The sequence below is a fragment of the Vipera berus genome, assembly GCF_964194415.1.
Source record: "Vipera berus genome assembly, chromosome: 6".
NCBI classification, from domain to species: domain Eukaryota; kingdom Metazoa; phylum Chordata; class Lepidosauria; order Squamata; family Viperidae; genus Vipera; species Vipera berus.
This window is the reverse complement of record NC_138208.1, coordinates 88,174,120-88,191,619: the sequence shown is the minus strand read 5'-3', so window position 1 is coordinate 88,191,619 and position 17,500 is coordinate 88,174,120. Positions and strand designations below refer to the sequence as shown.

The following is a 17,500-nucleotide window of genomic DNA, read 5'->3' as shown; positions in this document are numbered from 1 at the left end:
ATTCAAAATTTCTGTTGCTAAGCAAGTTGGTTGGTAAGTAAGTCGCTCCCAACTTTGCAGCCTTTTCGCCATGGCTGTTAGGAGAATCACTTGCAGTCATTAAGCGAATCACGTGGTCATGAAGCGAATCTGGTTCCCTCCCCCCCTTGGATTTTGCTTGTCAGAAGCTGGCTGGGGACAGACCCTGCAACCATGGTAAAAATACACTTGGTTATAAGTCAAGGACTACCAGTAATCTTTTACCCTGGGGGTAGTTTCTTCCTGGACACACAAGTTGAGTGGCGTGTCCAGTGCTTGAAAAACTCAAAATCCCTTATAAAAAAATCCCATCCTTCCTTCCTTCCTTCCTTCCTTCCTTCCTTCCTTCCTTCCTTCCTTCCTTTCCTTCCTTCCTTCCTTCCTATCCTATCCTATCCTATCCTATCCTATCCTATCCTATCCTATCCTATCCTATCCTATATCCTATCCTATCCTACCCTAATCCTATCCTATTACATTCCATATACCCCATCCCATCCTCCCATCTCCATCCCATTCATTCCTCTTCCATCCATTCTCATTTCATTCCAGTCCATTCCATTCCATTCCATTCCATTCCATTCCATTCTATTCTATTCTATTCTATTCTATTCTATTCTATTTATTCTATATTTCTAATTCTATTCTATATCCTATCGTAATTCTATTCTAGTCTATTCTTTCTATTCTATTCTATTCTATTCTATTCTATTCTATTCTATTCTATTCTATTCTTTATTCTATTCTATTCTATTCTATTCTATTCTATTCTATTCTATTCTATTTCTATTCTATTCTATTCTATTCTATTCTATTCTTATATCCTATCGTATCCTATTCTTTACATTCCATATATTTCTATTCTATTCTATTCTATTCTATTCTATCTATCTATTCTATTCTATTCTATTCTATTCTATTCTACTTCTATTCTAGTCTTTCTATTCTATTCCAGATTTTCTATTCTATTCTATGCTTATTCTATTCTTATTCTATTCTATTCTATATTCTATTCTATTCTATTCTATTCTATTCTATTCTATTCATTCATTCTATTCTTTTCTATATCCTATCGTATCTCTATCTATTACATCCATATATTCCTATTTCTATTCTATTCTATTTTTCTATTCTATTCTATTCTATTCTATTCTATTCTATTCTATTTTCTATATCCTATTGTATCCTATTCTATTACATTCCATATATCTATTCTATTCTATTCTTATTCTATTCTATTCTATCTATTCTATTTCTATTCTATTCTATTCTATTCTATTCTATTCTATCTATTCTATTCTATTCTATTCTATTCTATTCTATTCTATTTCCTATTGTATCCTATTCTATTACATTCCATATATTCTATTCTATTCTATTCTATTCTATTCTATTCTATTCTATTCTATTCTATTCTATTCTATTTCTCTATTCTATTCTTCATTCTATTCTATTCTGATTCTATTCTATTCTATAGCCTATCATATCCTATTCTATTACATTCCATATATTCTATTCTATTCTATTCTATTCTATTCTATTCTTATTCTATTCTATTCTATTCTAGTTCTATTTCTATTCTATTCTATTCTATCTATTCTTTTCTTTCAAGTCATAATCCTATCGTATCTTTCCTATCCTATTTCTATTCTATTCTAGTCTGTTCTGTTCTGTTCTGTTCTGTTCTGTTCTGTTCTATTCTATTCCCATTCTATTCTGTATCCTATCGTATCCTATTCTATTCTATTCTATTCTATTCTATTCTATTCTATTCTATTCTATTCTATTCTATTCTATTCTATTCTATTCTATTCTATTCTATTCTATTCTATTCTATTCTATTCTATTCTATTCTATTCTATTCTATTCTATTCCATTCCATTCCATTCCATTCCATTCCATTCTATTCTGTATCCTATTCTATTACATTCCATATATTCTCTTCTATTCTATTCTATTCTGTTCTGTTCTGTTCTGTTCTGTTCTGTTCTGTTCTGTTCTATTCCATTCTATTCCATTCCATTCCATTCTATTCTATTCTATTCTGTATCCTATCGTATCCTATTCTATTACATTCCATCTATTCTATTCTATTCTATTCTATTCTATTCTATTCTATTCTATTCTATTCTATTCTATTCTATTCTATTCTATTCTATTCTATTCTATTCTATTCTATTCTATTCTATTCTATTCTATTCTATTCTATTCTATTCTATTCTATTCTATTCCATTCCATTCCATTCCATTCCATTCTATTCTGTATCCTATCGTATCCTATTCTATTACATTCCATATATTCTATTCTATTCTATTCTATTCTATTCTATTCTATTCTATTCTATTCTATTCTATTCTATTCTATTCTATTCTATTCTATTCTATATCCTATCGTATCCTATTCTATTACATTCCATATATTCTATTCTATTCTATTCTATTCTATTCTATTCTATTCTATTCTATTCTATTCTATTCTATTCTATTCTATTCTATTCTATTCTATTCTATTCTATATCCTATTGTATCCTATTCTATTACATTCCATATATTCTATTCTATTCTATTCTATTCTATTCTATTCTATTCTATTCTATTTCCTATTGTATCCTATTCTATTACATTCCATATATTCTATTCTATTCTATTCTATTCTATTCTATTCTATTCTATTCTATTCTATTCTATTCTATTCTATTCTATTCTATTCTATTCTATTCTATTCTATTCTATATCCTATCATATCCTATTCTATTACATTCCATATATTCTATTCTATTCTATTCTATTCTATTCTATTCTATTCTATTCTATTCTATTCTATTCTATTCTATTCTATTCTATTCTATTCTATTCTATATCCTATCCTATCCTATCCTATCCTATCCTGTTCTGTTCTGTTCTGTTCTGTTCTGTTCTGTTCTGTTCTATTCTATTCCATTCTATTCTGTATCCTATCGTATCCTATTCTATTCCATTCCATATATTCTATTCTATTCTATTCTATTCTATTCTATTCTATTCTATTCTATTCTATTCTATTCTATTCTATTCTATTCTATTCTATTCTATTCTATTCTATTCCATTCCATTCCATTCCATTCCATTCCATTCCATTCCATTCTATTCTATTCTATTCTGTATCCTATTCTATTACATTCCATATATTCTATTCTATTCTATTCTATTCTATTCTGTTCTGTTCTGTTCTGTTCTGTTCTGTTCTGTTCTGTTCTGTTCTGTTCTATTCCATTCTATTCCATTCCATTCCATTCTATTCTATTCTATTCTGTATCCTATCGTATCCTATTCTATTCCATTCCATATATTCTATTCTATTCTATTCTATTCTATTCTATTCTATTCTATTCTATTCTATTCTATTCTATTCTATTCTATTCTATTCTATTCTATTCTATTCTATTCTATTCTATTCTATTCTATTCTATTCTATTCTATTCTATTCTATTCTATTCCCTATCCTATCCTATGCTATCCTATCCTAATTCTATCCTATCCTAATTCTGTCCTAACCTATCCTATCCTATCCTCTCATGTCTTGCAGATTTGTTTAGCGTGCTGTTCCTTCCTCCACCCCTGTGCTATACGAAGCATTGCTCACCCAAGGGAATGGATAGCTTGATGGGGACATAAGTATGACTGAGAGCCTTGAGCCAGATGTTTCTGCTCAACAGTTGGAAAAAATGTGGTCAATTAGTCATGTTCTCGGTGCCTGTACATTTCCTTATTGCTCGATATCTGCTCGCTGCGGTTCTTTATAGTTCATAAATCTGGGACTTGGTTCCAGCCCGGCGGTCTCCTGTCTTCCTTCACAGGCCCAAATCGGTGCATTTTTTTGTATTCATGATCTAGCACAGGTAGTCCTCGGCTTATCACCATTTGTTTAGTGACCATTCACTACAGTGGCACACCATATCTTGGGGGTGGGGGGGGAAGACAGAGATGTCATTGATTCAAAAAAGAGAATATGGCCCAATACACCCCCCCACACCCAAACGTGTGTGCAGGGGGATCCAGCTGGAGCTCGGCGCTGATCCCGGCGCTTCCGCTGAGCCCAGAAGAAGCGCCGATCAGCTGGGATGTTGCAGCATCTCCGGGGTCTTGTTATTTACATTCAGATGCTTGGCAATTGATTCATATTTATGACGGTCACAGTGTCCCATGGTCATGTGAAGTGACCAAAACCTGCTGCAACCACCCAGCAGAGGGGGGGGGAATAAAAACCAAACACTCCCCCACCCTACCCCAGCTGCCAATCCTCAACAGAAATGCTCACAACAACGAAAACCTCGGACAGGAGGAAGAACGCTGCCGGGCGGGCGGGCAGGTGTCTTGCTCAGCTGTGGCTTGGGTGGCACTTTTTTCAGTGCCACTGTAACTTCGAACAGTCACTAAGCCAACTGTTGTAAGTCGAGGACTACCTGTACTTCATCACTTTTTTCCTATATTTTTTTTTTGGTCATCAAGTCTTTTGACCCCTTGCTAGGCGACTGGTGGTCCTCGGATGTTGCCATCTCCTAAAAGTGGTACAATGGGTGAAAAGGTTGAAAAGCCCTGGACTAGATGACCTCCAAAGGTCCCATCCATTGCTGTTATGCTATTAAGAGGAGGTCAACCTAGTTCTCCTCTTCCTCCTTCCCTTCTTTCCCTCTCCCTCTCCTTCTCCTTCCTTTCCTTCCTTCCTTCTCCTTCCTTCTTCATTCCCTTCTTCTCCTCTTCCTTCTCCTTCCCCTTCCCCTCCTCCTCCTTCTCCCTTCTCCTCCCTTCTTCCTTCTTCTTTCCTCGTGCCCGATAAATGGATTTTTTTAAAAAAACAACAACAACAACCCAACCAGGTTATAAATAATATTCCTGGTGAAATATGACTGTTTTGACAGCTTTACGAAATTATGCCGGGACGGTGGCGGTTTTCTCTGAGACACGCGGTGTTTGATTCAATAAATGCCTCCCCACTGAGGTTTAAATTTAGGAGGTGTGCCGTTGGATACGTCTACCTCAAAACGTGGGCCGACTGAATTTCCCCCCGAGGCTGGGCAAACGTAAGCCCAGAACAGACAAACGCCTGCCATTAGGCTGGCGTCAAAGGCTGTTTTATACCCTCGGCTGCAAGACTGCAAGGCAGCGTTCGTCACTTCCAGACCCTTGCCACCAAATGGCTCTCAGGATTGGGTCCCCCGAACCGCGAAAAGCTTTGGAAATGATCGAATTGGTAGGCGTGGAAATTAGTCTGTATTCAGCTCCACGCCGAGGGAGTCCAAACTGGTGGTGACCCGGACAGGGCGTGCGGCGAGAGCATCGTTGGAAAAAGACGCATTCCGTGTTGGGCGTGACTAAAAGAGAGAGAGAGAGTTGGGCGAAGAAATGGGTCTGTTTACCCTCAAATAGGCAACTTTGGCAGGCCGAAGGCCAGCCTGTGTCTGTCAGTCGGAAATGATATTTGCAAAGGGGTTAGGAAAGGGAGAAGGCGGCTTATCTTTAGAGAATTAGACATAACAGGATAGGCGGCTTGTCTTTAGAGACATAACCGAATAATAGAACAGCAGAGTTAAAAGGGAGCTTGGAGGTCTTCTAGTCCAACCCCCTGCTCAGGCAGGAAACCCTGTACCATTTCAGACAAATGGCTGTCCAGTCTCTTCTTAAAAACTTCCAGTGTTGGAGCATTCACAGCTTCTGGAGGCAGGTTGTTCCACCGGCTAATTGTTCTAACTGTCAGGAAATTTCTCCTTAGTTCCAGGTTGCTTCTCTCCTTGATTGGTTTCCATCCGTTGCTTCTTGTCCTGCCTTCAGGCGCTTTGGAGAATAGCTTGACTCCCTTTTCTTTGGGGCAGCCCCTGAGATACTGGACCCTGCTATCATGTCCCCCCTGGTCCTTCTCTTCATTAAATTAGACATACCCAATTCCAGCAACCGTTCCTTGTATGTTTTAACTTCTAATCAAATAATAATAATAATAATAATAATAATAATAATAATAATAATAATAATAATAATAATAATAATAATAATAATAATAATAATGAAGTTGGAAGGGACCTTGGAGGTCATCTAGCCCAACCCCCTGCTCAGGCAGGAAACCCTATACCATTTCAGGCAAATGGCTGTCCAGTCTCTTCTTAAAAACTTCCAGTGTTGGAGCATTCAGAACTTCTGGAGGTAAGTCCTTCCACTGGTTAATTGTTCTCACTGTCAGGAAGTTTCTCCTTAATTCCAGGTTGCTTCTCTCCTTGACGAGTTTCCATCCGTTGCTTCTTTTCTTGCCTTCAGGCGCTTTGGAGAATAGCTTGACTGCCTCTTCTTTGAGGCAGCCCCTGAGATATTGGAAGGCTGCTATCCTGTCACCCCTGGTCCTTCTCTTCATTAAACTAGAGAGACCCAATTATAGTAATTGCTCTTGTCTGCACTCTTTCTAGAGTCTCACCATCTTTTTTTACATATTGTCAGATTTGGTCACCACCATATTAAAAAAAGATGTTGAGACTTTGGAAAGAGTCCCCCTTGACTTTGCTTGTCAGAAGGTCGCAAATGGGGAAACGATGACCGTTATACACCCGATCCAGTTGCCAAGCCTCTGAATTTTGAACACGTGACCCGTCCCTTTTCTCAATGCTCTTGTAACTTTGAGCGGTCGCTAAATGAACGGTTGTAAGTCGAGGACCATTTGTAAACCGGGATGGGATATTTGGGGAGGAAAGGTGTGTATCATTCCACACAAAAAAAAGGAAACAAGAGGCGGTTTTGATTTAATTTTAATCTTTTTGACATTTCCCTAAGCAGATCTTTGTTTTCTTAGATAAGTCCAGTGAGAGGACCTCGTGAAGGAGGGACGAGAGTGACCATCCGAGGAGAAAATCTAGGTCTGAAGTTCTGGGACATCGCATCCCACGTCAAAGTTGCGGGTGTGGAGTGCATTCCCTTGGTGGATGGATATATCCCAGCCGAGCAGTAAGTGAGATCCGCAGGGCAAAGCATATCAGGGCCAGGATGGGATGGCCAAGGAATCTTGACTTGCAAGGCAAAGAGAGAATTCCCACAAGGGGAGCTTGATCTGTGGGGACACTGCGGAAGAGTCCGTGTTGTTTTCTTGGTCACAGTGTCAAAAATGCCTTCCATGGTCTTCTTCTCAGGTGCCTGGTGGTTTGACTGGCTTCCCATTTTAATCAGTAGTTCTAGAATTTTCTGCTCTTTCCCTAGCTATATATCCATCCCATCCATCCATCCATCCATCCAATCATCCATCCATCCATCCATCCATCCATCCATCCATCCATCCATATATCTATCCATCCATCCATTCAACAATCACTTCAATCATCCATCCATCCATCCATCCATCCATCCATCCATCCATCCATCCATCCATCCATCCATCCATCTATCTATCTATCTACCTACCTACCTACCTACCTACCTACCTATCTATCTATCTATCTATCTATCTATCTATCTATCTATCTATCTATCTATCTATCTATCTATCTATCCATCCATCTATCCATCCATCCATCCAATCATACATACATACATACATTTAACCATCCATCCATCCATTCACCCACCCACCCATTGATCTATCCAACCATCCAATCATCCATCCATCTATCCATCCATCCATCTATCCATCCATCTATCCAATCATCCATCCATCCAACCATCCAATCATCCATTCAACAATCAATTCAATCAATCATCCATCCATCCATCCATCCATCCATCCATCCATCCATCCATCCATCCATCCATCCATCCATCCATCTATCTATCTATCTATCTATCTATCTATCTATCTATCTATCTATCTATCTATCTATCTATCTATCTATCTATCTATCTATCTATCTATCTATCTATCTATCTATCTATCTATCTATCCATCCATCCATCCATCCATCCATCCAATCATACATACATACATACTGTATATACATACATACATACAACCATCCATCCATCCATCCACCCACCCATCCATCAATCCATCCAACCATACAATCATCCATCCATCCACCCACTCACTCACCCATCCACCCATCCAATAATCCATCCATCCATCCATCTTGCAATAAATCCAGCTAGTAAGATGCTATGAATCCAGCTTTGGATACTGCGAAGTGGTTTACCAGAGGAAACGCTCAGCCTTTGAGTGTCTCTGTTTTCCTTCTAGAATTGTCTGTGAGATGGCCGAAGCAAAACTCAGTCAGCATGCAGGATATGTGGACATTTGTGTGGCTGAATGCAGACCAGAATTCATGGCAAAATCGTCCCAGTTCTATTACTTCACGGTAAGTCTGTGCTTCAGATCACCCAGATGGCCTTTTAAAGTAGCTCTGTCTTCTCGGAGATTGTGTGGGTAGCAGGAAAAAACTCGGTTGCTTTAAAGAGTAGACCAGAGTGGGATGGGATAGGATGGGATGGGATAGAATAGAACGGAACGGAATGGAATAAACAGAGATGGAAGTGACTTTGGAGGTCTTCTGGTTCAATTCCCCTGCTCAAGCAGGAAAACCTATACCAGGGGTGTCAAACTGCCGGCCTGTAGGCCGGTTGCATCATGCAGATGCCGCACCCACCCAGATCCAGCAATGCGAAAAAAGGTTGCAATACGTCATGACACCTCACATGACATGGCGAGTTTGACACCCATGCCCTATACCATCTCAGACAAATGGCTGTCCAGTCTCTTCTTAAAAGCCTCCAGTGTTGGAGCACCCACAACTTCTGGAGGCAGGCGGTTCCACTGGTTAATTGTCCTCCCTGTTAGGAAGTTTCTCCTTAATTCCAGGTTTGCTTCTCCCCTTGTTCCAGTTTCCATCCGTTGTTTCTTGTCTTGTCCTCTGGTGCTTTGCAGAATATGTTGAGCCAAGGGCAACTTTCATGCTTCTCCAAGCAGATAGCCGGAATGAAATCCAAACTGTTTGCAATTGGAAAATAGGGAGGTAAATTTGGGGGGTTTTTCCTGACTTTGCAGTGTTTCCAGATCTGTTTTTTGCGTGCAAATGGCGACGCATCCTTGCCTCTTCTGCACGGGTGTGTGATGTCGTGGTATTTCTGCAAAAAAAAAAAAAAGAAGAAGCTTGTGCCAGGGTGATAAATTTGCCTCTGTTTACCTCCCTGTTGAATATTTCTGGATTTAGGTGGGATAAGCAAAAAGTAGCTACAGTTTGTCCTTGACTTACGACCGCAGCTGAACCCAAAATTTCCATCGTTAAGTGAAACGTTTGTTAAGTGAGTTTTGCCCCCCCCTTTTATGACCTTTCTTACCACAGTTGTTAAGTGAATCACTTTAGTTGTTAACTTAGCAACCCGGTTGTTAAGGAAATACGGCTTCCCCATGGACTTTATTTATTTATTTATTTATTTATTTGTTTTTATAAACCGCCCTTCTCCCGGACTTTATTTATTTATTTATTTATTTATTTGTTTTTATAAACCGCCCTTCTCCCGAGGGACTCGGGGCGGTGTACAGAATAAGGTAGGCATACAGAATGAACAATAGTGAAAACAAACAATAGTAAAAAACAAACTGGGACCCCAATTAGAGCTATCAGGCCAGGCCGGACTGCTGGAACAGGTAAGTTTTTAATTCGCGCCGGAAGGTGCGGAGGTCGGGGGCCATCCGGATTTCGGTTGGTAAGCTGTTCCAGAGGGCTGGCGCACCCACTGAGAATGCCCTCCCCCTGGGGGCCACCAGCCGACATTCCTTGAGCGGTGGCACCCTGAGGAGGCCCTCTCTGTGGGAGCGCACAGGACGGTGGGGTGCTGACATTGGCAGAAGGTGCTCCCGTAGGTAGTCCGGACCCATGCCATGCAGGGCTTTGTAAGTCATTGTTAGCACCTTGAACTTCACACGGAAGGCAACTGGAAGCCAGTGCAGTGCACGGAGGAGAGGTGTGATATGGGAGTATCGGGAGGCTCCCAAGAGTGTCCGTGCCGCTGCACTTTGCACCAGTTGAAGCTTCCGAGTGGATCTCAAGGGCAGCCCCAAGTAGAGAGCGTTACAGTAGTCTAGGCGAGAGGTCACAAGAGCATGGGTGACTGTACGTAAGGCATCCAGGTCCAGATAAGGCCGTAATTGGCGAACTAGTCGAACCCGGGAGAAGGCCCCCTTGGTCACAGCTCCTATGTGATCTTCCAGGGAGAGCTGCGAGTCAAGGAGGACACCCAGGTTGCGGGCCCTATCAACAGGGGGTAGTAACTTGTCCCCGATGTTAAGGGATGGGATGTTCTGAGTATCCTGGCTTGCCGGTACGTACAGCCATTCAGTCTTGTCCGGGTTCAGTTGAAGCCTGTTCCTCCCCATCCATTCCCGGACCGCTTTCAGGCAGCGAGACATCACGTCGAGGGCATCACTGATGTTGTTTGGAGTTGAGATGAAAAGCTGGGTGTCATCAGCATACTGATGGTACCCTACTCCAAAGCTGCGAATGATCTCGCCCAGCGGTTTCATGTAGATGTTGAACAGGAGAGGCGAGAGGACCGACCCCTGAGGGACTCCGCAAGCGAGAGGCCTCGGGGTCGACCTCTGTCCCCCTGCCAACACCGACTGCGAGCGACCCTGGAGAAAGGAGGAGAACCAACGCAGAACCGTGCCTCCCACTCCCAGTCCCCTGAGGCGCCGCAGCAAGATACCATGGTCGATGGTATCGAAAGCCGCCGAGAGGTCTAATAAGACTAGGACAGAGGAATGGCCCCTGTCCCGGGCTCTCCAGAGATCATTTATCAGAGCGACCAATGCCGTCTCCGTGCTGTAGCCCGGCCTGAAGCCCGATTGGTACGGGTCTAGATAAACCGCTTCATCCAGGATCTGAGGGAGTTGGTGCGCCACCACGCTCTCAACAACCTTCGCAAGGAAGCGAAGATTGGAGACTGGACGAAAGTTATTCAATGAGGATGGGTCCAAGGTGGGCTTCTTGAGGAGAGGCCTCACCACCGCCTCCTTCAAGGCGGTGGGGAAGTGACCCTCACTCAGAGAAGCGGAGATGACCGCCAGGAACCAGCCTCGTGTCCCCTCTCGAGCTGCATATGCCAGCCAGGAAGGGCACGGGTCCAGTAAGCATGTGGAGGAGCTCAACCTCCTCATAATCCTGTCCACTTCCTTAGGAGTCACAGGATCAAATTCCTCACAGATGACGTCGACAAGACTGTCCATGCCTTGTTCTTCCAACTCAGCCCAGTTGGAGTCCAGGCCGTTTCGGATCCGAGCAATTTTATCCAGCAGATATTGACCAAATTCCTCGGCTCGACCCTGCAAGGGTTCCTCCCTCACCTCTTGGTTCAGTAGGGAGCGAGTCACCCTGAACAAGGCAGCCGGGCGATTATCTGCGGACGCGATGAGGGTGGAAAAGTAGTTGGATTTTGCCACCCTTATCGCAGCGAGATAAGACCTGGTGAGGATTCTTAATCGCAATCGGTCGGATTCAGATCGACTGGATCTCCAACGGCTCTCTAGGCCCCGCGGTGGACCATGGGGCTCGCTGGGATCTGCGCCGGGTCAGAGGCCGCAAGGGTACAACTCGGTCCAGAGCCTCCGTGGCTGCCTTCTCCCAGGCTTCCACTAAGGCATCCGCCGAGCTGTGAGCAGGGAGTGCATGTGCGTCCCCAAGCGCTGCCTGGAACCTATCAGGGTCCATTAGGCGCCTAGGGCGGTACCATCTGGTTGGCACCGCGCACCCACGGCGGGGGGTGGCAAAGGGGAAGTCTAGCCGCACGAGGTGATGATCGGTCCATGACAGGGGCATAATAGTCGTGGCACCCCCACCGATATCATCGCGCCACCGTCCAGACAAGAACACCAAGTCTGGGGTGTGGCCTCTCTCATGAGTCGGTCCAGAAATTATTTGCGACAGGTCCATGGCCGCCATGGAAGCCATGAACTCCCGAGCCAGATCGGACGATCCTCCCAGGGACGGTAGGTTAAAGTCGCCCAAGACCATGAGTCTTGGGAATTCAACCACCAACCCTGAGAGGACATCGAGTAGCTCGGGCAGGGCTGCCGCTGCACGATTAGGTGGTAGGTATGCCAGCAGCAGGCCCAACTGCGCCCCCGGGCCGTATCTCAGTAGGAGAGACTCACACCCGACCATCTGAGGGACGGTGATCTCTCGCGGGCTAAGGGATTCCCTGATGATAACTGCCACTCCCCCGCCCCTCCCATGGGTCCGAGGCTGGTGCAGCACCTGGAAACCTGGCGGGCAGAGGTCAACCAGAGGGACACCACCCTCTTGGCCCAGCCAGGTTTCCGTGATGCAAGCCAGGTCCGCGTGCTCGCTCTCCACTAGGTCACGAACAAGGTGTGCCTTGTTAGCTATGGACCTGGCATTCAGGTAGACCAGCCTTAGCATGGGAGGCTGCACACCTTCGCTCCCGGGACCTCCGGGGAAGTACAGAGGGTCGGAGCGTCTCACCGCTTGTACAGAGCGGAGATGACACTCCCGGTGACGATACGGCCCTCTGTTTGTGCACCTTCTGCCGTTCCCCACCATCCTGGGAATAGGATGTTCGTCAGTACGCCATCGGTTATTGTCGGCGACTGGTCCTCGTTTCTCACCATCGCGAATGGTCGTAAGCCTGGCCTGCGTTATGGCACCCGGAAGGTTTCCCTTCCCCGAGCAGCCATACTCTTTTCCCGCCCCCCTCCCTAACCCGACAAAAAACTTAACAAGAAACTTAACCAGGGGCCTCTTGTTGGTCTTGTGATGGAGGCCCCTGACCCTGCCTGGCCATCTCTCAGAGGCCCAATGGTCGGGCCCGTCATCGAGGTTTGATGTATTGAAGGCAGGACGAACCCAGGAGAGGGGGGAACTCCTGAGGGCGAGTAGATCTATGCAAGAATATTGAAGACGCATAGGGAGCATTGGGGAGCATTGGGAAGGCGGTCCCCTGGGTGGAGCATTAGAAGGAGGGTCTAGTCGGGTAGGTGGGTATCTGGACCGTCACCCAGCCACTGCCACTTGGTTGGGTGAACCCCAGAAGCAGGCCACTCCCCATCCTCTCACGATGGGTTGTGATTCTGCTTCTGGGGGTGGTCCAGGACCCACTCTGGGTGAAGCATACCCCATAGAGCTCTCACCTCTATGGGGCTGCAGGTGTAGGACAGGCCACTCTGCCACCGTGGCTTGCACCCAGGCCCATCATGTCCTGTGGGGCGAGGGAGGGCAGGGGGGGTTCAGAGCTGGAGGAGGCCAGATGTTGATGGCCTCGGTGGTCTAGCCGCCGTCATCTCCAACGGTCAGCTGCATCCTGGCGTCTTTAGGGGTGTTGATCGGCACGGAGATACCGTCGGCACCTAGGGTGCGGGCCATGGACGCCACGCCGCATCTAGTGGTGCTGCCGTCGAGGGGTTTTCGGTGAGATTGGGTGACCGGGGCCTGGAGAAGTTTAGCGCCGCTGTCAAAGGCCCCTCGGTGGTGGTCGATCGGGTCCGCATAGCCGGTCTGCGGCATCTCCTTGATCCCAGGGAGATGCCGCCGCTGTTCAGGAGCAGGCCAGGAGGTCGAAGCAGGGCAACGACTCCGGCCCCGCTCAGGGCGGTTGCTGCGGCTGTCTCTTCCGCCGCCTAGCTGATCCATTTGATCCGCGGGGTCTTTCCTGATCATCCCTGGCGTCGCTGTTGGCCAGGGAGGCATAATAGGGAGCCGAGGGTGGAGGCACCGGCCCCACTCTGGATGGCTGCAGCAGTTGCAGCGGCTCGGGGGCGGGTTAGAGGCGCCCCATCGACACTTCCCCCGCCGGTGTTCGGGCCCGTGGGGAGATGACAGGCTAGGGCCCCGCGGGGTACTCGCCGTCGCCGCTGCCGACGATGCCGCTGCCTCCGCTACCCAGCTGGTCCGCAGCGCCTCCGTTGGTCGCTTGGGGACGCCGCCGGAGGAGTCGAACAGGTGCGGGGGTTGGGGCAGGGCAGAGATGTTGCCGCCGTCGCCCGGGAGCCGGTCAGGGGGCCGGGGCAGAGCAGAGCCTCCGGCCCCCCCTGGATGGCTGCGATGGTTGTCGTGGACCAGGGGCGGGCTTGGAGAGGCCCTGCCGCCACCGATACCGTCGCTGCCGGCTCCCTGAATAGGCGAACAGCTGATCCGCGGAGACGCCGCTACCGCCCGGGAGCCGATCAGGAGCCGATCATGGGGCCAGGGCAGAGCAGAGCCTCCGGCCCCTCCTGGATGCCTGCCAAGGGCCAGGGGGCGGGCCTGGGGAAGCCCTGCCACCACTGCCATCGTGGCTGCCGGCTCCCCAAATAGGCGACTGAGTTGGAGCTTGGGAGCCGTCGCCATCGCTGCTGAAGGCGCCTCCGCCGCACAGCTGATCCGCGGAGACGCCGCTGCCGCCCGGGAGCCGATCAGGAGCCGATCAGGGGGCCGGGGCAGAGCAGAGCCTCCGGCCCCTCCTGGATGCCTGAAGGCGCCTCCGCCGCACAGCTGATCCGCGGAGACGCCGCTGCCGCCTGGGAGCCGATCAGGAGCCGATCAGGGGGCCGGGGCAGAGCAGAGCCTCCGGCCTCTCCTGGATGCCTGAAGGCGCCTCCGCCGCACAGCTGATCCGCGGAGACGCCGCTGCCGCCCGGGAGCCGATCAGGAGCCGATCAGGGGGCCGGGGCAGAGCAGAGCCTCCGGCCCCTCCTGGATGCCTGAAGGCGCCTCCGCCGCACAGCTGATCCGCGGAGACGCCGCTGCCGCCCGGGAGCCGATCAGGAGCCGATCAGGGGGCCGGGGCAGAGCAGAGCCTCCGGCCTCTCCTGGATGCCTGAAGGCGCCTCCGCCGCACAGCTGATCCGCGGAGACGCCGCTGCCGCCCGGGAGCCGATCAGGAGCCGATCAGGGGGCCGGGGCAGAGCAGAGCCTCCGGCCCCTCCTGGATGCCTGAAGGCGCCTCCGCCGCACAGCTGATCCGCGGAGACGCCGCCCCTGCCCGGCAGCATGAACAGAGGAAGAGGCAGGGCAGAGGCGCTGGCCCCCGTTTATAACGGTTGCCAACGGCCCAGGTGGCGAGGCGGAGATGTCCCGGCACCCCTGCAGCTGTTTCGGGAGGCAGCGGGCGGCACCATTGCCCAGCTCATCTGCCCGAATTTCTGGCCCCACCCCAGGGGTCCGCTGACATCCCTGGGGGGCTCCTGGGGGGACGCCTTACCGTTGGGGGCTACGGAGCTCTCCCCAGCGCGTCCGCCATCTTTGGAGCCGGGAAAAAAGAAAAAAAGAAGGTCAGAAGGTCGCCAAAGGGGATCACGTGACCCTGACAAGTACATGCCAGTTGCCAAGCCTTTGAATTTTGATCACCTGACCATGGGGATGCTGCAGTGGTCATAACTGTGAAACATGATAATAAGTCACTTTTTTCAGTGCCGTTCAGTAACTTGGAACAGTCACTACACGAATGGTTGCAAGTCAAGGCGTCCTGCGATCCCCTTGGGCGATGTTCTGACCAGCACAGTCAATGGTGGAAGCCAGTTTCACTTAACAACCGTGATAGTGATTTAACGACAGCAGTGATTCACTTAACGTCTGTGGCAACAAAGGTTGTGGAATACGGCAAATTGCGCTCCACAAAAATAAAATCAATAAAATGGGGCAAAACTCACTTCACAGATGCCTCGCTTAGCAACGGGGAATTTTTGGGCACAATTGCAGTTGTAAGTCGAGGGCTTATCTGTACAGCTGATTCCTCTTTGCCTCACACACACACACACACGCACCCTGTGAATCATACCCTCTAATATTTGTTAAGGCAGCTGTGAATTATTAATAGACCACTGCAACATAAAACACACACCTGTAAATGAGATGTTAATAAGTTTTTGTGTTATGATTGTAACACCTCCGGAAATTCATAAACTCTCTCTCGGGACTGGAAAGAACTATTATTTATTTTACTTTTTTGTACAGCAGTTGTTCACCTGAGCGTCTGCCAGTGAAAGCTGCGAGAAAAGCTACAAAGAGTAGAAATAAAATCAGGTTCGGAGTGGAGGATCGAAAAAAAATGTGGAGGGGGGGGAGAGAGGAAAAAGAGAAGAAATATCCAATATTTATTCTGGGATAGTCACTTGGTCCCCGGCTGCAGGGGACTGTAGCCAAGAAATTCAAAGACGCTTGCTCCTGGGGAGGAAAGCCATGTCAAATCTAGACAGCACACTAAAAAGCAGAGACATCACCCTGCCAACAAAAGTGCGTATAGTCAAGGCTATGGTCTCCCCAGTTGCAATGTGTGGCTGTGAAAGTTGGAGCATAAGAAAGGCCGAGCGCCAAAGAATTGAGGCCTTTGAACTATGGTGCTGGAGAAGACTCCTGCGAGTCCCTTGGACTGCGAGGCGATCAAACCGGTCGGTCCTAGAGGAGATCAACCCTGACTGCTCTTTAGAAGGCCAGATCCTGAAGCTAAAACTCAAATACTTTGGCCACCTAATGAGAAGGAAGGACTCACTGGAGAAGAGCCTCATGCTGGGAAAGGTGGAGGGCAAGAGAAGAAGGGGACGACAGAGAAGGAGGTGGCTGGATGGAGTCACTGAAGCAGGAGGTGTGAGCTTAAAGGGACTCCAGAAGATGGTGGAGGACAGGAAGGCCTGGAGGAACGTGGTCCATGGGGTCACGAAGGGTCGGACATGACTTCGCAACTAACAACAACAGTCACTTGGTGGATTTTTGCTGCAGTCTTGTGTGGCTTTCTTGAAGAGCTGAAATGGTGTGGCTGTAGCAACATTAAAACACAATAATATGTGGTCTTTTTTTCAGTGTACAGCGTAGGGCATAGGTCACCAACCTTTGTCGGTTGGCGGAACGGAGGAAAAGGGAGGGGGAAGCAATTTACATGTCTGCGTGCATGCATGCATGTGAGCAGCAGGCCACAAGCACGTGCTGCAAATGGGGCAGGGCTAGCGCCCATGTCATACTAGCCCCACCCTGTTCTGGCATGGCACAGCACCTTGTTTCTGCACCCTGCGGTGTGGCAGCAGTCTTTTCATGCCCTGAGGCATGGCAGTGGCAGCCTGTTTTCACGCCCCGGCGAGGTGTGATGGCAGACCCATTTTCACGACCCAAGGTGTGATGGCAGTGACCTGTTTTCATGCCCTGAGGTGTGATGGTGACCCGTTTTTGCGACCCAAGGTGTGATGGCGGTGACCTGCTTTCGTGCCCCGAAGCATGACAGAGGTGGCTTGTTTTCATGCCCTGAGGCACAGCGGCGGTGGCCCGTTTCCATGCCCCAAGATGCAGCGGCAGTGCCCCATTTTCGCACCCTGAGGTGTAGTGGCGGCCCATTTTCACACCTTGAGGCGCAGCGGTGGCAGCCTATTTTTCCATCCTGAGGCGTGGCAGCAGCAGCCCTTTTTCACGCCCTGAGGCGCAGCAGCCCGTTTCCACGCCCTGAGGTGCAGCGTCAGTGCCTCATTTTTGCATCCTGAGGTGTGGCGGCGGCCCATTTTCACACCTTGAGGCGCAGCGGTGGCAGCCCATTTTTCCATCCTGAGGCGTGGCAGCAGCAGCCC

The 17,500-nt window shown here is 48.0% G+C and overlaps 1 protein-coding gene across 1 annotated transcript in view; it reads left to right on the top strand.

Annotated features, from left to right (window-relative positions):
• PLXNA4 (plexin A4) overlaps positions 1 to 17,500 on the top strand; it is a gene marked incomplete at both ends in the record, with an annotated part of 438,455 nt that overhangs the window by 333,601 nt on the left and 87,354 nt on the right. Inside the window, 2 exons of the mRNA XM_081331751.1 lie at positions 6,830 to 6,981; positions 8,201 to 8,318. Coding sequence (XP_081187877.1) covers positions 6,830 to 6,981; positions 8,201 to 8,318 — 270 coding nt within the window. The remainder of the gene's footprint in view (positions 1 to 6,829; positions 6,982 to 8,200; positions 8,319 to 17,500) is intronic.